We start from the raw sequence: 22,811 nt of genomic DNA, 5'->3' as shown, positions 1-22,811 counted from the left end.
TGAACAAAAATGTTGGAAGCCAAATAAAAGGGATGCCAGAGATGACCAGGGTGTCTGCCTGGAGATGATGAGGTCCTGCCCCCAGGCCTCCAAAAGTTTATTCTTTTCCCTGCTAGGTACACCATCTGATTTTCTCTGTTGTTGACAAGAAGATGGTTGGCAAGAGGGGACTCATAGAGGCCTTAGATCAGGAACCTGCATACATTTATATTGGCAACTTGCTATTAAAATGGAAGCCCTCAGTGGTTTCAAATGATTTGTCTTCTGTGAGCCAAGCATTTTTTTTTAGCAGTGGCATTCAGTCCTCCTGACTCCTGGTGATTTGTCAAGCATTAAAAACATAACTCAAGGGCTTCCCTGGTGGTGCAGTGGTTGGGAATTAGCCTGCCAATGCAGGGGTCATGGGTTCGAGTCCTGGTCCGGAAAGATCTCACATGCTGCGGAGCAACTAAGCCCATGCACCACAAACACTGAGCCTGCGCCCTAGAGCCTGCGAGCCACAACTACTGAGCCCTCGTGCCACAACTACTGAAGCCCACATGCCTAGAGCCCGTGCTCCGCAACAAGAGAAGCCACCACAATGAGAAGCACACCCACCGCAACGAGGAGTAGCCCCCGCTCGCCGCAACTAGAGAAAAGCCCATGTGCAGCAAAAAAGACCCAATGCAGCCAAAAATAATTAATTAATAAACCCCCCACAAAACCCAAAACCCACAACTCAAAAGATCCAAAGAAACTTCCTTTACACACACACCCACATTCATACCCACAACTGCCTCCCCAACACATGCCTGCACACAACTTAAGATATTTCTACTCACTTAAAGGAAACAAATCAGAAAAAATTAAAAAAAGAGCTTAGAATAGTTTGGTATTGCATAAATGCCTTGGCAAGTTGATATATGCTAGTATGTACATGACTACCACCCAAGTCTTTTCTAAGTGTGGGAATTTACTAAAAGGATCCTGGGGCAGGGTGTCACTTGCTGCAGAAAGGATTTAGCAAAAGTGGTTGAGGATACTGAAAACCAAATATCTCCACTTGTAACCGTACAACAAATGAGCCTGTGATACAGAGCCACAGAGTGTGGCTTGCTGTGTTCAGGACCTCTAGGCCCCTTTTCCTCAGGCCACATCTATACCTGCCTGGCACTGACACCCAGGGAGCTATCTTCTAGAGCCCCGACAAGAGAACCTATTGACAATGTGTTACGCGTTAGCCTCTTAGTCCAATCACTCAGGGATTCTCGGCAGAGGAGTGAAGTTCGCCAAGTTTAGCTTCTGGCCCCAGGCTCTTTCACCTCCTGATATCTCCCAGAATCCTGCCCCGCTTCGGCGTTTTTTCTTCTTGCTCTGCCTTATGGCTCCCCGTTCCTGCTGTTCTCTCCCCTCCTTCGCTCTGTTAACACCTGCTATCAGGGGTAGATTTCGTGTCAGTCATTTACCCTGTGGGACACTGCACATTAGCTTGTCTTAATACGGCTGTCTAGTTGCAGAATGAAAGGTTTTGTTTCCTACTGCAGGTTTTCTAGAGCTTTCTTCGGAAGTGAGGAAACCTCGGGGTGGGGTTGGGTGATAAGGGCTGCTTCCAAGGGTTCCTGAAATCAAACCCTGCAGAGTGAGCCTCTGCTGCTCACTCATAACTAGTCCACAATCAAGGGGTTTGGAAATATGATTTTTTCCTTTCTCTCCAGACGCTGACTTTTAAATTTAGATTCGTCACCATTCATACAGCTTCCTTAGGCCAGCGATTTCGCCATGAGAGCAGAGAGAACTGGTGAAATGAACACTTAGCTGGAGACAAAAGACTTGGGATCAAAAAGGCTGTTGCCACTTTCTAGCTTCGCAAGATGTCTCAGCTCTGTCTGAGCCTCCGTGTCCTAATCTGTAAACGAGGCATAATCATTCACTTTGCAAAGTTACCGCGAGGATTACATAAAATAACCGAGGGAGGATCACTTAGCTCCGGCATTGCTCACTTTTGCAGGCCTTTGAGTTTAGAATATTTTCCTAGCTGACCTGATTCACAATTCCTTCTTAGCCCCTGAAACAGTCCCTTGGAATAAATGTGATGGGGTCTATCTAGCTCAACAACGTAATTCTTTAGTTAGATTTTCATGCATTGTAACCCTTTTAAAAACTAGAGGCACAGAAACCTCCCACGGGGAGATAATAAATGTGCCTTCTCTCAGCAGCGTAGTGAGACAGAATTTTGGTGACGATCCTCTGCTCTAAGGCAAAATATCTTTATTATGGTTGAGAAAAAGGCTGGCTTTCTGTTAGAACTGCAGAGAAGTGATGTGGGAATAGACATTCTTTTGCCTGAAGGGACATGCTGAGAAATGAACTTGTTGGCAGAAAACTCATCCTTGGCAACATCTGGTGGGATGAGGAGACAGAATCACCCCCTCGTGGCCTGTCTCCAGGGAGGGGCTCTCAGAAGGCAGGGTGTCCCGTAAGCTTAGCAAACACGGAGGGAAGGCAGGGTGGCATGAAAGGGTGGGACTGCCATTGGCTTGCCTACTGACATGTTATTTTTATTGTCCTCAGCCCAGCATCAGCGGGGTGGACCTTGATAAGTTCCGGGAGATTCTTTTGCGTCACTGCGATGTGAATAAGGATGGAAAAATTCAGAAGTCTGAGCTGGCTTTGTGTCTTGGGCTGAAAATCAACCCCTAATCCCCAGACCGCTTTGCCTTTGGCTCTTAGCGTGTTTCTGAGCTCCTGCTGGTAAAACTGTATCTGTGCTTTGCTACTGGGAACACAGTGGGCAAACTTTCTAACAAATGGTGTGGTGTTCTTGGGCAAGGGGAGGGACCTGAGGGCCTTCTTTTTAATGTCCTGGTGTCTTCCTGCCTTTACTGGAAGCCCCCCATGCAGGGTCTGTGTTATTTTCCCCTTGACCCTGGGCTTTCCTGTTCCGCTAAAGACTCAGCTGACCTCCAGGATCTGCTCGGCTTGTCCTCCCCCAGTCACTGGGGAGGTGGGGCAGCTGAGTCCATCTACCTGTGCTCTTCTTTTCGGCTTTCTGCTGAATGGTATGTGGCATTCGTGGCAGTCCTGTGACTTTTACAAATAGATTTTGAAGTGGAAATAAAGCTGCAGCTGGAAACAAAGATGCGCTGCGAACTGCTTTTGTGCTGTGATCTTTGGAGGGTTCTACCTGATGGCTGGATGGATGAACTACTTCTCTAACTGGGGTGGGGGAAAGAGAAGAAGGAGAGAGAAGGGCAAGATCCTGGATGGAGTCCACATCACCAGCCCTGTAGTTCTCAGGTGCCCGGATGAGTTGGAGTCAAAGTAGGAGTTGCCAATTGTCATTTTCATCTCACTGCGTGGAGGAGACCAGAACATTCATCCTGGGCTGGGTTTTGCTCTTAGGTGCTTTGTGGCCAAGCAGGCAGGAATACAGAAGAAATATGGAGAAAATCTTTCCCAGGTAACCCAAGCATCCGTCACCCCCTCCAACCATTCCCCTTCCAACAGTTTCCTCCGGCAAATCTGGGACCCCTGAGGCCTCCTCCTATGCCTGTGACTATTGTGGGCCCCTCTGCAGGTTGCTGGCTCCCCCATGGACCAGACCCCCTCCCTTCACTCCTGGAACTCTGACTCAGTCCCCCTGGGGCAGGGGCAGACAGATTGATTCCTCTGCTGTCCTGACACTTTATTTTCCAGAACACCCCTACCTTATACCAGACTGTGTAGGAATTTCAGGTTTAACGAAGTGTTGTAGGTAATTTAGAAAAATTACAGTGTAGCATAGTTCACTTAGAGCTGACCATAACCCAAGAAACCCTACCACTCACAGAGATCTCCCTCACTGGCACACACAGGTCCTAACCTGGTTCCCTTCCTCTTAGGTGCCCCTTACTTCCAACATAGAGATAATTAGTATCCATAATTACTATTTGATCAGGTGCTTTCTATGTGCCATGTACTTCTAGATGCTTTCCGTACCTTAACTAATTTAGTCCTCAGCAAACCCTATGAGGTAGGTACTCTCACGACACCCACCTTAGAGATGAAGAAACGGAGGCAAATAGAAGCTAAGCAGCATGTCTGTGCTCATACATATCAGAGGTTGGGAGTCAGGGAGTCAACAATGGCCGACTTTCAAATGATGCAACAGACAAGGGCTTAATCTCCAAAATATACAAACAGTGCATACAACTCAACAACAAAAAAGCAAACAACCCAATTGAAAAATGGGTAGAAGACCTTGATAAACATTTCTCCAAAGAAGACATACAGATGGCCAGTAGGCACTAAAAAGATGCTCAACATCACCAATTTAATATTAGAGAGATGCAAATCGAAACTACAATGAGTCACCACTTCATACCTGTCAGAATGGCCATCATTAAAATGTCTACAAATGACAAATGCTGGAGAGGGTGTGGAGTAAAGGGAACCCTCCTACACTGTTGGTGGGAATGCAAGTTGGTGCAGCCACTATGGAGAACAGTACGGAGGTTCCTCAGAAAACTGAAAATAGAATTACCCTATGACCCAGCAATCCCACTCCTGGGAATATACCCAGAAAAAACTATAATTCAAAAAGATACATGCATCCCTATGCTCATAGCAGCACTATTCACAATAGCCCAAACATGGAAACAACCTAAATGTCCATCGACAGATGAATGGATAAAGATGTGGGACATATATACAAATAATGGTCATCTTTCAGGAAACCTTGGCCCTTCCCCACAGGTTTGGTCTCACTGTGGGGTCCACAGCAGCCCTCAGCAGAACATTTATCTAAGTCTGGGTCATTCAGTGTGGATTAATGCTTCATGGGAGCTTGAAGAGAGCCCAGGAAGGAGTACAGGGCAAGCCAAGAAGGCAGACTTCTCCTCATTGTCCAAATGTTGAGCTAACTGTGTACCCACACACCCTTCAAAGAGCAAACATTTGTTTCCAGGGTTGAGACAACCTAAGCTCACAAGAAGGAAAAAATAAAAACTGGACCCAAAGCTGACATATATTAATTCATGAATCTCCCTTTAGATATATGAGAACTTTTTTTTTTTTTTTGCGGTACGCGGGCCTCTCACTGTTGTGGCCTCTCCCGCTGCGGAGCACAGGCTCCGGACGCGCAGGCTCAGCGGCCATGGCTCACGGGCCCAGCCGCTCCGCGGCATGTGGGATCTTCCAGGACCGGGGCACGAAGCCGTGTCCCCTGCATCGGCAGGCGGACTCTCAACCACCGCGCCACCAGGGAAGCCCGAGAATAACTTTTGAGGTTACTGCTCCAGCCATGACTGTATAAATTCTTAGCCAAAGAGTCCTCAGTGTCTTTCTGGAGATAACGGAGGTGGAAGTGAGTGGGGAAGGGAAGCTTTAGTCTTTTAAGGGTAATTTGTTAAGATTCATTGAGGGCAGCTACTTGCCTTGAGCACCAGCAAGCTTTCGGTCATGGCATATGGCTGAGATTCTATCAGAAGCTCTCAGGTTTCTTTCCCAGTCATAACCTTAGGCTGGCAAAGACCTTTCCCAGCATCCAAAGAAAGGGCTGGTGGAGATCTTTAAGTGGAAGGAAGGTGGGTTTGTTCCACTTAAGGAATGAGTTCACTCAAAAACATTCTCAAGAAGTTTGAGCCTCATGTCCTATAATATAGGTGCTGGTATGTTCACTAATGGATAGTTACCTCAGTCCATTCTGGCTACTATAACAAAAATACTATTGACTGGGTGGCTTAAACAACGAACATTTATTTTTCACAGTTCTAGAGGCTGGTAAGTCCAAGTTCAAGGTCCCGGTAGATTCAGTGTCAGGTGAGAACCTGCTTCTTGGTTCATAGACAGATGTCTATTCCTGTGTCCTCCAATGGTAGAAGGAGCAAAGAAGCTCTCTTTTGTAGTCTCTTTTATAAGGGCAGTAATCTCATTTATGAGGAGGACTCTGCCCTGTGACCTAATCACCTCCCAAAGGCCAAATCTCCAAATGTCAACATGTTGGGGATTAAGCTTCACCATATAAATTTTGGAGGGACACAAACATTCAGTCTATAGCAATGGCCAAGGAAAATAACTGGTCTTAGCCCTCTGCTGGAGCACCAAAGGGGAACAGAGTGCTGAATAAGGGACTGACAGAAGGCAGAAGTCTCTTATCAAAGCCCATGCTGTAAATATTTGATGGGTTGGGGAAAGGTGTGATGGCACCCCAGAGAGCCGTGCTCCTTGCTGAAGATGTTTGCTCATTCATTCCAAATCAGAAAGGAAGAAGTAAAATTGTCTCTATTTGCTGATGATGTGATCTTATATAGAGAAAATCCTAAAGACGCCACCAAAAACCTGTTAGAACTAATAAATGAATTCAATAAAGTTGCAGTATACAAAATCAACATGCAAAATGCTGTAGTATATAGCATTTTTATATTCTAACAACAAAATACATGAAAAAGGAACAAAGAAAACAATCCCATTTACAATAGCATCAAACATAAATAAAATACTTAGGAATAAATTTAACCAAGGAAGTGAAAGATATGTACACTGAAAACTGTAAGACTTTGATGAAAGAAATTGAAGAAGGCGCAAATAAATGGAAAGATATCCTGTGTTTATCATTTGGAAGAATTAATATTGTTAAAATGTCAATACTACCCAGAGCCATCTAATATTCAAAGTAATCCATATCAAAATTCCAACAGCATTTTTCATATAGGTATAAAAAACAATCTTAAAATTTGTATGGAACCACAAAAGACCTCAAATAACCAAAGCAAGCCTAAGAAAGACCAAAGCTGGAGACATCACACTTCCTGATTTCAAACTATATTACAAAGCTACAGTAATCAGAATGGTATGGTATGGCATAAAAACAGACACATAGACCAATGGAACAGAATTGAGAGGCCAGAAATAACCCCTCGCATATATGGTCAACTAATATTTGACAAAGGAGCCAGGAATGCTCAAGAGAAAGAACAGTGTCTTCAATAAATGGTGTTGGGGAAACTGGATAGCCACATGCACAAGAATGAAATTGGATCCTCATCTTATACCACTCAACAAAAATTAACGTGAAATGGATTAAAGATTTAAATGTAACACCTGAAACAATAAAACTCCTAGACAAAAACACAGAAAGAGCTCCTTGACGTTGGTCTTGGCAATGATTTTTTTTGATATGACACCAAAAGCACAAGCAACAGGAGCAAAAGTCAGTAAGTGGAACTACATCGAATGAAAAATCTTCTGCACAGCAGAAAAAACAGAATAAAGAGGCAACCTACAGAATGGGAGAAAATATTTGCAAACCATCTGTCTAATAAGGGGTTAATATCCAAAATAGACAAGAAACTCTTACAACTCAGTAGCAAAAAACAAACAATCTGGTTAAAAAATGGGAAGAGGATCTGAATAGACATTTTGCCAAAGAAGACATACAAATGAACAACAGGTATGTCAAAAGGTGCTCAACATTACTAATCAGAGAAATACAAATCAAAACCACAATGAGATATTACCTCACACCTATTAGAATGGCCATTATCAAAAAGACAAGAGATAAGTGTTTGCAAGGATGTGGAGAAAAGGGAACGCTTGTGCACTCTTGGTGGGAATGTAAATTGGTTCAGCTACTGTGGAAAACAGTATGGAGGTTCCTCAAAAAAATAAAAACAGAACTACCATAGGATCCACCAATTCTACTTCTACGTATACAGCCAAAGGAAATAAAATCAGGATCTTGAAGAGGTACCTTTACTTTCATGTTTCTTTGCATCATTCACAATAGCCAAGATGCAAAGACCATCTAAGTGCCCATCAATGGATAATAAATAAAAAAGATTATATACCTATAATCTTCTTCTACATGTATATACATATATATATTATTCTATTTTGCTTTAATATATATCTACATGATATTAAAGCAAAAAAGAATGTGATTATATTTGCTGCATAATGTAGCCTAAAATAAAAGGTTGAGTGATAGAATCCAATCATTCATTTCTGTAAAATTTCAGTAAAACTGGTGCGGGTACCAGCTTTACTTTATCTTCACACCGCAGTATCTGATCAGTTCAGCCAAAAATCCTATAAAATCCAGCAGTTTGAATGAATTTAATAGTTGCACAAATAACAGACTTTCTGACTGAACTCAGATAAGACTTGGCATTAAAAAGAAAAAAAAAAAAAAAAACCAAAAGAACAGCTTCAGAGGCCCTACGACCAGACCCATAGGCTCTAATTCTGCTTCTTGACTGCTTATGAACTTATAAGTCCTGAAAGTCTGTAAGTTTTAGAAATAGCAACAGTCGGCATATTTCTGCTTTATTCTGGTAAAGATACTTAGAGTCTATGAGACTTCTAGGACAATATAAGTTTCTAACTGTGAAAACAAACAATAAACCTGGCAGATAAAAATGTGTTCCTATTTCCTAATGGATCCTCTCTCTTCTTTCCCTCCAGGGTTAGAGGAACTAATTATCGTGTCTACTAACCTTCCCTCTTCACTGGTTCTCTGCATCTCCACATCCCTAGGACAGCTCAGTGCCTCCCAGGCGGGCTCCTTTCCCTGAGGGTCGGCTCTGCTCTCCTCAGCTGCCCCCTCCCGCCTCTCACTGCGGTGCTTACAGCTGCCCATTTCCTCTTCTTTACCTCTGTCTGGTCTCTAGTCCCTTCTCACCTCCCACCTCATTCCTCTTCCCCTTGACCATTTAAAATCTACCCTTTCTTCAAAGGTCTGCTCAAGCGTCAACTTTCCCATAGAGCCTGCTCCAATACTCTCCACCGATGTCCTTTTACCCCCCGATTTCTGTCATTGTGTAACCAATACTCCATAATTTGATTCTAATCCTTCTGTAATTGTTTTATACGACTGGTTTTGTCATTTCCAATGAAGTGATAAGCTTCTTTTAAGATCAGAAAACCTTGTTTTAGATTGCTTCCAGAAGCTGGTCCTACCTGAGCACTACACACACACATACATCTCTTAGCACAGTGCCCAGCGATGAAATAGAAATTCACAGTTTAAGGCATGACAAGCAGAATTCAAACAAAAATTTTCTCTGGCCATTTGGGCCTCCTCCCTCCCCTCTAGGGTGCTCATGCATCTATCTGCATTCTGCATTAACCAGATTCCCCAGTGGCAGAAATACCTGCTCAACCATCAAGATCAATTTTTCTCCTTCTGATGTCAGTTGTGTAACTCCTTAGAATATAATATTTGTTTCTCTAACTTATAAGGGGTCATGATGACTCACCACTCACCTTATAGGTGCAGACCACCTACAGGTGCAGCCAATATATCATTTCCCTTAAAGACAGTGATTGGGGCAGAACAGACTGGTCAGATAACCTGGTGAGATACTGGGCCATACTGAATGTAAGTTCTTAGCTTAAATATTTAGTTATGACCTTATTCATGTTACTAGCTATATTACTTGTATTCTGCTCATTTTACAAGATTGTTTCTTGCATTACTAAATGTATGACTGAGCCTCAGAAAAAGTTAATAATTAGGTGACTTGAAACAGTTGATCAAATATTCAGCTCTATAAGATCAATGATTGTAATATTATAACTCTAGATATGGGAAGAAGCAACAAAAGGGAAACATTTCCTGGACCATAACAGACTAGTAAGACAGGTGGTCCAGAGGCTTCTGGGTACTTTAACAGGGCCTAGGTCCAGTAACAGCACACGGACTAGCCTATCAAGGAAGTCCTCACCTGACCTGGGAATGAGCAATCTTAGCACCATGGGACAAAGTGGTCACGAAATGCCTCCCAAACCTTGGTTGAAATTAAGACCAAAAGAGAAGAGACTATAAAATATAGAATGTTGCCCACCATCCAGTTCTATAAGAATCAAGTCATCAGCCACTGCAGTCACTGACCTGTAATACACCTTGAAAGGAATTCAGGGCGAAGATCAGGATGAGGTACTTTGCGTTCTGGGAGAACTGACAGAACTGGCTCTGAGATATTTTCAGGAGAAGACTGTGTGATCCCAGCTTCTTGCATCTTCTCATAGTTAGAAAAGCACTGAACCATTAACTAAGATATCTGTTCCTCACAAATAGCAAAATCTTCTACCAAGATGAGTGCCTGACTGCACGTACCCATTTGCCAAAATCACATAGGTACTGGCCTCTCCCTTTACCTCTTTGGAACCGTTCTCAGAGCTCTCTGAGAGACTGTCTCCCGGGTTATACTCCTCAGTTTGGCTTGAGTAAAATTTTCCATTTCTTTCTTAGATTGACTATTGATTTATTTTTTGTCAATACCAGCACCAGTTAGAAACTTAAAATATTACCGTGTAACGGAAAGAGTCTCAATTATAAGACTACACAGTGGTCTGCCATTTAGTTCTAATTCTGTCTGTTCCTAGGGAAAGATCACCTAATCTCTCTACACATCAATTTCCTCATCTGTAAAATAACCGTGTTGACTTCCAGAGAAAATTATGCTGTATGTTCAGGCTTTGAGCACATCTCTCCCCAGGCCACCACTCCAAATGCATAGCAGTGTCCCAGCAAGCAATAAAAAAGACTTCTAGGGCTTCCCTGGTGGCGCAGCGGTTGAGAGTCCGACTGCCGATGCAGGGAACCCGGGTTCGTGCCCCGGTCCAGGAGGATCCCACGTGCCGCGGAGCGGCTGGGCCCGTGAGCCATGGCCTCTGAGCCTGCGCGTCCGGAGCCTGTGCTCCGCGGCGGGAGAGGCCACAGCAGTGAGAGGCCCGCGTACCGCAAAAAAAAAAAAAAAAAGACTTTTAAAAATGATGCTCACAAACAAAATAATCTTCCTGTAAGATAACACAGGGCCAGAGGTCTTGTCGGTCTCCCAATTCTGAGTCAAGAGAGTTAGCATCAGGCATTAAAAGGGATTGGAAGGCAGGAGTTGGTTTCACTGCTTGACACCAGGGGCTGGCATCAAATATACAATACAGTATTATTAACTATAGCCACCCTGCTGCATTACATCTCCAGGACTTACTTATTATATAACTGGAAGTTTGCACCTTTTGATCACCTTTGCCCAAAGTATAATCACTGAGACAATATCAATGCAAGAAATAACTTTTGACTGGTCACAGTTGGAAGTAATTAGTGAAAAGAAATAGAGCAGATAATTCACACAGAAAGCCACACAGAGATGTAGTGAGATAATAAATATGAAAAAGAAAGATGGGAGCTATATTAAGAGTCCACAGTGTGTATCTACAGCAATTCCAAACAAAAAGAACAGAAGGAATGATGGATGAATAAAACTTGAAGAGATAATGGTTGAGAGTTTCCAGAAATGAAGAAAGACATGAGTCCTCAGAATAAGAATACAGCTTGAATATTAAATCTAGTAAATAAAAATAAACTCACACCAGACACTTTCTAGCAAAACTGTCGAAAATAAAGGTTAAAATGTAAAACCTCAAAAGCTATCCTAGAAAAGGAGAAAAATATTTAGTAAATGATAATTATCGTATGCAGATTTTTATCAGCAAAGCTAGATGCCAAAGACAAGGGAACATTTCCAAGTAAGCTTATTACATAATCATCTCAGAAAATGCCTTTGTGGTAAAAAGTTTTTTCATTCTTTATGCTTTATATTTTCCTGACAGTAGAGAATGAAGATAATTACTTTTTTCTCCAATTAGTATTATACAACTTTAAAAACTGTGCAAAGACATTTTCAGATCATTGAGATTACAAACAGGAAATGACTAAAGGCAGACTGGAATGAATTAGGAAATATATCCAAAGCAGAGATTGAATGATTCAACCTTTTAGAAGGAGCATTTCAGTCATTTAGAGATATTCTTTAGACAAAAGAGATGGATCTGTCATGACTCTATTCCATTATGTCACATTACTAGGAAGTGCTCCCAACTCTGTGGAGATTGACAATGGCGATGTAAGAAAGTTGGGGGCAGCATGTCTTGGGGAAGTTGGTCTTTAAAAACACTGAAGCATTTCATGGCATTTCTTCTGATGTGATTTTCCCCCACCCTCCACTTTGTCTTGTCATAAAACTATTCATTATCTTCCTCTTAAAATAGAATTAGTGCTTGCCTAATTAACTTTCCTGGAATCTAATTATTTTTAAACATTTTCTCAACTTTCTTTCTTTATGTGAAAATGATGATATTGCAACAGAGCTGAGGTAATCATCTTCATAGGGAAATCATTTCCAGACAATTAGAGCTTGTACCTCACATCCTTCCTTTATTAACTTTGATCATTAGAGCATGAAATGATAAATTCTGTCTTTTGCCCCCCAGATTACAGTAGAGGGAACATCTTTTTCTTTTCATACACACCATAAAAGGAGGGGCAACAACCAGCGGCTTGTCTGCCATCCTGTGCTCACCTATTACCAGGAAGACCGCATGGTGGTGAAAATATGATCCTTCGCTCCTAACGTGACTTCATTACTTGGAATCAACAGGATTAACGTCTTTGGCACAATGTACTTTGCTAGATTATAAGATCCTCTCCTTGACACCAGCCACTTTGCTGCAATGGTGTCCACGTGACTGACAATACAACTTGACAGCCTTTGTTCTTCTGTACCTCCTGGAGGTTTCATTGCATGTGTGACATTTCTTTATTTAGCAAATATTTATGCATTTAATTAATACAACACACCATCACTCTTCTGGGCGATCAGTATATAGCAGGGTCACAGACACAAAGTCCTGCTCCCTGGTCTTATATCCTGGTGTGTGTATAGCTTCTCTCTCACTCCCATCCACTGAGGAGAATTTTATTTTGCCCACTAGATTCCCAAGACCCTGTTACACAAAATAAGGGTATTAGGTAGAGACAGAATCGCAGAAGTCAAGAATTCCAACTGGTTTTCGTTGGAAAGGGCTGGAGTCGTTGGGAGAGGAACAAATCCAAAAGAGAAGGGAGGGAAGAAATGAAGCAGCTGTGTGGGCTGGAATTGGGGCACAGTTTGGGAGAGTTTGAAAAGAGAGAGGAGAGAATGGGGGCAGCTATGTGTGAGGGGTATAAAGGGAGGAAGACAGTTCACTGGATTTTATTAATGGAATCCCCCTTTGATGTTTATTGAAATAGTTCAGTAATGATTTAAGTTTCTTTTTAAGTTTTTTTTGGTTATCGGACTGGTGTTTCCTTGAATAAACCACTGTGTATAAGTAGGCCACAAGGCTGCTTAATTTTAATTTGGTAACACTTGGTAGTACCCAGAGAGGCCGTCTGATACTTATGGGTTCTTCTCCTCTGAGGGGCTGGGAGTTGCTGCCCGAAACGCAGCAGCATGGTGGGAGAGGCATCAGACCCGGGGTCTGAAATCCTGAATGTGAGTTTCAACTTAGGTTATTTTATTTTGAACAAAGTCACCTAACTTTCCTAGGATTATGTTTCTTTTACATAAAATCAAAGATGAGACTGATAGATTTCTAAGGTTCCTTCTATTATAACCACATACTTGATGACAACCGTGTGGCAGAATTGATAACTTAATGAATTGCCTTTCGGTGAGCATACTAGCACTGTAATCATTTTGTTATTGTTTTTTGAAAACAATGCTTTCTCTCAAAAGAGTGGATAGGCTTTCTGAAACACAGGCCACTGGAAAAGATTCTGGGGAACACGGATACATCTTGGAGTTCCTAACAACAAGCAACATGAATGACTGCCTTTCTGGGGGGCATGGATACATCTTGGAGTTCCTAACAACAAGCAACATGAATGATTGCCTCTCTAGTTTCCGGTATGTGTTTCTTTGTTTCAGCTCTTTAGAAAAGTCTTAGGAATGAAAAGGGAACATGAAAGAAAGAACATTTCTCAGTCCCCAGATGGAAGGAGAAATTGAAAATAACAAATGTGGTCAAAGCTCAACCGGTCACATGGGAAGAAGTCCCATTGAAAACCATCCTGGCTCAACTGTAAGTCACTGGCTGACTTTCCCCTACTACTAATCGGTATTCCGGATAAGCTCCAAGTTAGTTTTCCCTATCACCAGGGCCACTAGGTTTGGGTCCAGGTAGAAAACTTGGGGGGTGGAGGCTGTATCATTTAGCATTTCCCTTGAAACAAACAACCACATAATCTAAGTAACATAACTTTAAGTGTTTACTGCTCACTAGTCTAAGATCAGCTAATCACTTTGCTGATGTTGGCTAGGCTGGCTCAGATATCTGGGGATCGGCTGGCCACTGGCTGATAGAGGCTGGCCTTAGCTTGGGCAACTGGGATAACTCAGCTCAGCTCTGTGTGTCTCATTCTCTAGGAGGCTAGTCTGCCCATGTTATCCTCAGGGCAAATGCAGAAATATGAGTGGGCAGGCACTGCTCAAGCCTCTTCTTGAGCAGTATTTGCTAATGTTCCATCGACCAAAGCAAAGCAGCGTCAAAGAGTAGGACCAAGAGGAGGAGGGCACTGCTAAACTACACGGCAAGGGCGTGGATTTAAGGAGAGAAGAACTGGAGCCATTTTTGTGACCTACCTATCATAACCCCTGAGTCAGGAGGATCTGGCTCAAACTCTTCACCAGGGATTTGCCCCAGGGGCCCCCTTTCACATCACCAGGCCCCATTCATTTATACTGTGTTCCTGTCACTCTCCTCTTTAGCCTGGCCCACTGCCAGCCACAGTAGATTTGAAGGGTTCTGATGAATTTTTACCATAGCTTGTGTTAAAGAGAACTAGAGAATTTAGTCTGCTATTTTGAAAAGTAAAAAAAAAATCAAGTACATTGAAAAATCTAATAGAATTAACACCATCAATTCCCCTATTTGTCTTCAGTAAGAAGACATATTAAGCTTCCCCACTGAATGAAAAGCAGGGATTGGTTTCTTATTTTCCTCCCCAATATCCTTGTGAATATGTAAGTTAAGTTATTTTACACAACTATTCATATTTATATTAACACAGTTCTTAAGTCTAGAGAGACCATGTCTTGGCCAGGAGCTCAGAGTAAGTTGTTGGTTGGGAAGGAGGCTGGTAGGCATGTGATTCTAGACCAGACCCCAGACTCCTACTCTCTCCTCCTTCCCTAGTTCCCTCTGGTCTAGTTTCCGTGTCACTGTTTGCATGGCCTGACGCATTTCACATTAGGGTAAGAAAATATATGAGTTGAACTATTATTCGAAATTAATCAGATGGGTACATTCTTAAGGGAGACAATTTCATGACATGTTTCTAATGCTGCAATATTCTAAAGGAAAAGATAAATATTCTCATTTAATCTAATAGTCCTAAAAAACATGAATAAGTTAGGGTGTGTCTGGAGAAATCCTTACCAGTTTTGACTCCTGCTAAGACAGAAATAGAAAACAATTTTCTAGTTCCCTCACTTGCCAAAGAAATTTTAAGGGAAAAAAAGTACTTGACAATATAAAAACCAATAGGCTGTTTTGATGTCTCTCTCTTTCTCTCCCTCCCTTGCTTACGGTTATTTGTAGAATGATAAAATACCATTATTAATGAAAACAATAGCTTGCAAGTTATCAGAGCAGCCAACATCATGGAAACATCTGCTATGATGGAAGTGTAAGCAAATGTTTTCATTCTGTATTTTAATTACAGATACTATTGTTTAAAATTACTTGCTAACAACTGTTGTCCCAAAGATGATTCGAAGCTGAAAGTTGCTTTTATGAACTAAATGGCTTCAGGGAGCCTGTCTGTACGTTATATACAAGAGAGAGAAAGCCCAGGACATTTGGACCAAACAAATGTCTCCAATGTACAGAAAATGCTAGGATACTCCAGGTCAGAAAGGACATGTAAAATAAAACAAAACAAAACAAAACAAAACACCTATACAAATGAGAAGAAAAGTAACTGAACTTGGCATCAGGAAACCTGGTTAAATTCTCACAAGCTATGTGCTATATGTACTCATGCATATCTATGGATACTCATGTCCCACCTGTTTGAACCTCCGCTTCCTCATCTGTTAAATGGAAATAATAACAGTAATAAAAATACCTCACGATTGGTGAAAAGACCGTGTGATTGAATGAACTAATGTACATGAAAACATTTTATAAACTGTGATGCTTTGCACAAACATTAGGTAGGTGAGACAATAATAGTGGGGAGGAAAGGGGGAGGTTTGTTTCATCACCATCTTAAGTAATAAAACTTAAAACCATCTGTCATGCACTATTTACAAGAGCCAAACATGGAAGCTACCCAGGTGTTCATCAACAGACAATTGGCTTAAGATGTGGTAGATTTTCAACATACAGAAAATGGTTGCATTTCTTTACACTAACAATGAAATATCAGAAAGGAAATGTAAACAAACAATCCCTTTTAAAATTGCACCAAAAAAAAAATTACTTAGGAACAAACCTCACCAAGGAGATAAAGATTATATGCTGAGAGCTATAAAACATTAATGAAGTAAATTAAAGATGGTTCAAAGAAATGGAAACATATCCCATGCTCTTCAATTAGAAGAATTAATATTGTTAAAATGGCCATACTACCCAGAGCAATCTACAGATTTAATGTGATCCCTATTAAATTACCCATGACATTTTTCACAGAAATAACAAGTAATACTAACATTTATATGGAACCATAAAAGACCCAGAATTGCCAAAGCAATCCTGAGGAAAAGGAACAAACCAGGAGGCATAACCCTCCCAAACTTCAGACGATATTGCAAGGCTACAGTAATCAAAACAGCATGGTACTTGCACAAAAACAGACATATGGATCAAATGGAACAGAATAGAGAGCCCAGAAATAAACTCACACAACTAGGGACAATTAATCTTCAACCAAGGGGGCAAGAATATACAATGGGGAAAAGACAGTCTCTTCAGCAAGTGGTGTTGGGAAAGTTGGACAGCCACATGTAAATCAATGAAGTTAGAACACACCTTAACACCATATACAAAAATAAACTCAAAATGGCTTAAAGAGCTAAATATAAGAGAAGATACCATAAAACTCCTAGAAGAGAACATAGGCAAAACATTCTCTGACACAAATCGTACCAATGTTTTCTTAAGTCAGTCTCCTAAGGCAATAGAAATAAAAGCAAGAATAAACAAAAGTTTGACTTAAACTTACAAGCTCTTGCACAGAAAAGGAAACCATAAATGTAACGAAAAGACAACCCACAGAATGGGAGAAAATATTTGCAAATGATGCAACCGACCAGGGGTTAACCTCCAAAATTTACAAATAGCTCATGTGTCTCAATATCAAAAACCAAAGAACCCAGTCAAAAAAGGGGCAGAAGACCTTGATAGACATGTCTCCAAAGAAGACATATAGATGGCCAGTAGGCACATGAAAAATGCTCAATATCACTAATTATTAGAGAAATGCAAATCAAAACTACAATGAGGTACCACCTCACACCTGTCAGAATGGCCATCATTAAAAAGTCTACAAATAAAAAATGCTAGAGAGGGTGTGGAGAAAAGGGAACCTTCCTACACTGGTGGTGGAAATGTAAATTGGTGCAGCCACTGTGGAAAACAGTATGGAGGTTCCTCAAGAAACAGAAAAAAAAAGCTGCCATATGATCCAGCAATCTCACTCCTGGGCATATACCCAGACAAAACTATAAATCAAAAAGATACAGGGCTTCCCTGGTGGCGCAGTGGTTGAGATTCCGCCTGCCGATGCAGGGGACACGGGTTCGTGCCCCGGCCCGGGAGGATCCCACATGCCGCGGAGTGGCTGGGCCCGTGAGCCATGGCTGCTGAGCCTGCGCGTCTGGAGCCTGTGCTTCACAACGGGAGAGGCCACAACAGTGAGAGGCCTGCACACCGCAAAAAAAAAAAAAAAAAAAAAAAGATACAAGCACCCCATCTTCATAGCAGCACTATTTACAATAGCCAAGACACAGACGCAATATAAATGTCCACTGACAGATGAATGGATAAAGAAGATGAGGTATATATATACACACATATACAATGGAACATTACTCATCCATTTAAAAGAATGAAATAATGCCATTTGCACCAACATGGATGGACCTAGAGATTATCATACTAAGGGAAGTAAGTCAGAAAGAGACAAATACCATATGATATCACTTATATGTGGAATCTAAAAAATAATACAAATGAATCTATATACAAAACTGAAACAGACATAGAAAAGAAACTAATGGTTATCAAAGGGGGTGGGGGGACAAGTCAGGGGTATGGGATTAGCAGATACAAACTACTATACATAAAATAGATAAGGAACAATGCTTTACTGTATAGCACAGGGAATTATATCCAATATCTTACAATAGCCTATAATGGAATATGATCTGCAGAAAACCCAAGTCATCAAGCTGTACACCTGAAATTAACACAATACTGTAAATCAACTATACGTAAAAACAAACAAAAAAGGTCTGTCATTCCCTTGACCCATCCCTGCTCTCCAAATCCCTTACAGTTACTCAACGTTCCCTTGTGGGTCCGTACATCACACATTCATGCTGACTGTGAGTCCTGATTTTGTAACCATGCAGTTTCTGGGACTCGGGGTGGGTGGTCCCAAAATGTGCCTCAACGGCATATTCATTATTTTGAATTAAAGTTACTTAAAGAAAGAGCCAATGCAAGAAGAACACTCTTATCCTCCTCTCTGTCTCCCTGAAAGCAGGAAATAAATCTTTCATATGGAAGGTGCCCTCCGTGCATCTGGAGGTAGAAGGACACCCTTATCTCCAGAAGAATTTGGGTGAGAAGCCCCTATGAACAAACCTTGTTACTGCTTTAATTTACCACACAAGACCAAACTCTGCTGATGTTCCTTATTAAAAGCCCAAACCTAGTTTCTTTGTCCTGTCAATTCCCCTCAAATTTGTTTGTCTTAAAAAAATATAAAAGCTGCCTCCTTTGGCCACTTCTTAAGTCCTATTTCTATGAGACCAAATGACAAATACCCTCCACATAATACACACACACACACACACACACACACACACACACACACTCACTCACTGGAGTTGTAATACAATAATGGTAAGGGGCAGGGACACCCAAGAATGCCAGAGAAGTTTTAACTAGCCAGGAAAAGAGGGGCCTCAGAGTAAAATGAAGTCATAGAAAATAAAGTAATATTCCTTGATCACCTGAATCTGTGAACAGAAATTCATATGTGCTACATATAAATTATCCCATACAATCATGGGATGAATGTACATTATTATTCCTATTTTACAAATCAGAAAATTTGGGCTTAGAGGGGGTAATTAAACTGTTGAAGGTCTCCCAGTTAGTAAGTGACAGAGCAGAATACAAATTAATTTGTAAAACAGGAATAATGTTGATTTCTTATAGTATATTAGCCAGAATATTTTAGTTTTAAGAGCAAAATCAGACTCAAACTAGCTTCCACAAAAAGTTGTGTTCATAGAACTATAAATCATAAAGGAAGATCTGGATACTTGACTGGGATTAGGGGCTCAAGAAACACCAATAATTCTCTCTCTCTTTTCTCCATTTCTCATCCAGAACCTTTCTAACATGCAAAGGAGATGGCCCTTGGCAGTTCCAGATCCACATCTTCACAACTAGCTGCGGGGCCAACTTTTCTGTAGCTTCAATAGAAAAATTCCAGGGCGTATTCTGATTGGTCTAGCTTGGATTACATACTATCCCTGAGCCAATCACTGTGGCCAGAGGGCAGGGCACTTCAACTGGTACGGTCTAGATCAGGAGCGGACAAAGTATAACCCTGGGGCCAAATCCAGCCCCACACGGGCCACATCTGGTCATGCTCCTTCATTTATATTGTCTATGGCTGGTTTCATGCTATACCAGTAGAGGTGAGTAGTTATGACAGAGACAGTATGTCTTGCAAAGCCAAAAATATGTTCTATCTGGTGTGTGTGTGTGTGTATATTATTACATAAGTTACAGGTATACAGTATTATAATTCTATATCTATATACACTACAAAATGATCACCACCACAAGGCTAGTTACCATCCATCACCATTCAGTTGACTCACTTCGCCCATTTCCTCCATTCCTCCCCTGCTTCCCTCTGGTAACCACTACTCTGATTTCTGTATCTATGAGTTGCTTGTTTTGTTTTCTTTAAGATTCCACATATGGGTGAAATCATATGATATTTGTCTTTCTCTGACTTATTTCATTTTGCATAATGCCCTCAAGATCTGTCCATGTTGTCACAAATGGCAGGATTTCATTCTTTTTCATGGCTGAGTGGAAGTCCACTGTGTATATATATACTACATCTTTTTTAGCTATTCATCCATTGATGGGCACTGAGATTGATTCCATATGTTGGCTACTGTAAATAATGCAGTAATGAACATGGGGGTGCAGGTATCTTTTTTTTTTTTTTTGGCGGTACGCGGGCCTCTCACCGTCGCGGCCTCTCCCATTGCGGAAAACAGGCTCCGGACGCGCAGGCTCAGCGGCCATGGCCCACGGGCCCAACCGCTCCGTGGCATGCGGGACCCTCCCTGACCGGGGCACGAACGTCCCCTGCATCGGCAGGCAGACCCTCAACCACTGCGCCACCAGGGAAGCCCAGGTATCTTTTTGAATTAGTGTTTTCATGTTCTTTGGATAAATACCCAGAAGTGAAATTGCTGGGTCATATGGTAACTCTATTCTTAATTTTTTGAGTAATCTTCATATTGGTTTCCATAGTGGCTGCATCAATTTTAAATCCTACCAAAAGTTTCCCTTTTTTCCACATCCTCTCCAATATTTATTATTTCTTGTTTTTTTGATAGTCGCCATTCTAACAGGTGTGAGGTGATATCTTATTGTGGTTTTGATTTGTATTTCCCTAATAATTAGTGGTGCTGAACGTCTTTTCATGTTCTTTCCAGAAAAAGTTTGCTGATTGCTTGTCTAGGTCCAGCTGCCTCTGATGCAGAGTTTGACCTTCCTAAAAGACCCTGAATGTTTCACAACAGAGCATTTGATTATCAGAAAAAGGAAGGGGTATGTCTGGCAGTAAAACACAGCATATGACTTCTGTGATGAGTAAAGACACATTGTTTAAAGATCTAAAACACAATAGACACTTGATTTAGGTAATTTTTCCCACACTTCCCTACTCCCACACATATGCTTAGTCCTTTTTTTTTTTTTTCTTCCCTACTACTATTCAGGCAGCTCTCTGCTTTAACTGGGATGGAGGGGGAGTGCGGGATGGGGTCTGATTTCTGGTTCCCCATGTAAGGAGCTTGGAAGCCGCAACCCCATTTAAACAAGTAAAAAGCTGAACAGACAAAAAGCAACTCATATCCACAACAGAGGAGAGAACGCAGAGCAAACCACTGCCCCCAAGATTAGAGAGAAAGGCAAATATAAGGGATTACCTTTGGGAACCGACATGCAGGGCTGGAAACCAGGAACTGTAATTGACGAATTGCTGGAGGCTCAGCAGGAACAAGTCTGAGAGTTAAAACTCCACAGGGACCCAGTAATACTGTGAGCTCTACCTCCGGAAGCCCGACCAGATTCCCTCAGGAAACATCGGAGAAAAATCCACTCCTGCTTCTAGCAGAGGGAAGGAGAAAAGGCGCCATCTTGAAATATCCCAGAGTACTCTGCTCTGCTTAAAAAGCCTGCCCGCAGGGGAAACTAGTTAACCAGAGCCTCACCTGCTGGGTTATTATCAGAGCCTGATTGACTTGGGGGAAGGGAAATACCCAACTCCAGCCCACTCTAGCCACCCTGTTCCACCTAAGGGGGGAAGAAAAAACCGAGAAACTCTTGCGAAATTCACAGTCCAGAGGCCTAAGCTCACCAAAAGACTGAGACCTGACCACTGGACTATAGAATGCTTCCCCTGCCCCACACCGCACCACCACATGACTATAGGCTTATTTATAGCAGTTCTTTTTACCTGGTACATCATGTTAAGCTACCAAGAAAAAAATGACAAAGCATACCAAACATCACAAAAGTCAATTTGAAGAGACAGAGCAATCATCAGAAACAGACATGGCAAGGATGTTGGAATTATCAGACCCATAATTTAAAACTATGATTTATATGGTAGGGGCGCTAATGGATAAAGTAGACAGGATGCAAGAACAAATGGACAATGTAAGCAGGGAAATGGAAATCCTAAGAAAGAACCAAAAAGAAATGCTAGAGATCAAAAACACTGTACCAGAAATAAAGAATGCCATGCCTTTGATGGGTTTATTAGCAGACTAGACATGGCTGAGGAAAGAAGAATCTCTGAGCTTGAGGATATCCAAAAAAAACTTTAAAAGATAAAAGCAAAGAGAACAAAGACTTAAAAAGACAGAACAGACTCTCCAGGTACTGTGGACAATTACAAAAGGTGTAACATACGTGTAAGGGAAATAGGAGAAGAAAGAGATAAAAGGAACAGAAGAAATGTTTGAAACAATAATGACTGAGAATCTCCCGCACTTAATTTCAGATACCAAACCACAGACCAGTAAGCACAGAGAACACCACACAGGGTAAATACCAAAGAAAAGAGATTGAAATCACCTGAGTCCTCCTCCCTTCCATCTGAGGGTTATTAACCAGCATAGATTACAGGAAGCCTTGACAAACACAAGTTTGTGCGCCTGACACACAGTGAGGCCCCAAACCCCAAAATATTGGAGTCTGGAGCAGAGAAAGTTTTATTGCAGGGCTCAGCAGGAGAATGGGCATCTCATGCTTAAAAGACCTGAACTCCCATAGTCTTTTTTTTTTTTTTTTTTGGTACGCGGGCCTCTCACTGTTGTGGCCTCTCCCGTTGCAGAGCACAGGCTCCGGACGCGCAGGCTCAGCGGCCATGGCTCACGGGCCCAGCCGCTCCGCGGCATGTGGGAGCTTCCCGGACCAGGGCACGAACCCACGTCCCCTGTATCGGCAGGTGGACTCTCAAACACTGCGCCACCAGG

The 22,811-nt window shown here is 41.8% G+C and overlaps 2 protein-coding genes across 2 annotated transcripts in view; one reads left to right on the top strand and one right to left on the bottom strand.

The window, feature by feature from the left end:
* SCGN (secretagogin, EF-hand calcium binding protein) overlaps window positions 1-3,116 on the top strand; it is a 38,175-nt gene extending 35,059 nt beyond the window's left edge. The window contains exon 11 of the mRNA XM_004273511.3: window positions 2,551-3,116. Coding sequence (XP_004273559.1) covers window positions 2,551-2,679 — 129 coding nt within the window. The 3' untranslated portion in view covers window positions 2,680-3,116. The remainder of the gene's footprint in view (window positions 1-2,550) is intronic.
* Window positions 1-22,811, bottom strand: part of SLC17A1 (solute carrier family 17 member 1) — a 226,120-nt gene that overhangs the window by 52,897 nt on the left and 150,412 nt on the right. The window lies entirely within an intron of this gene.

This window comes from Orcinus orca, chromosome 10, assembly GCF_937001465.1.
Source record: "Orcinus orca chromosome 10, mOrcOrc1.1, whole genome shotgun sequence".
Taxonomy (NCBI): domain Eukaryota; kingdom Metazoa; phylum Chordata; class Mammalia; order Artiodactyla; family Delphinidae; genus Orcinus; species Orcinus orca.
Note: the sequence above shows the minus strand (reverse complement) of the source record. Positions and strands in the feature narration are given on the sequence as shown.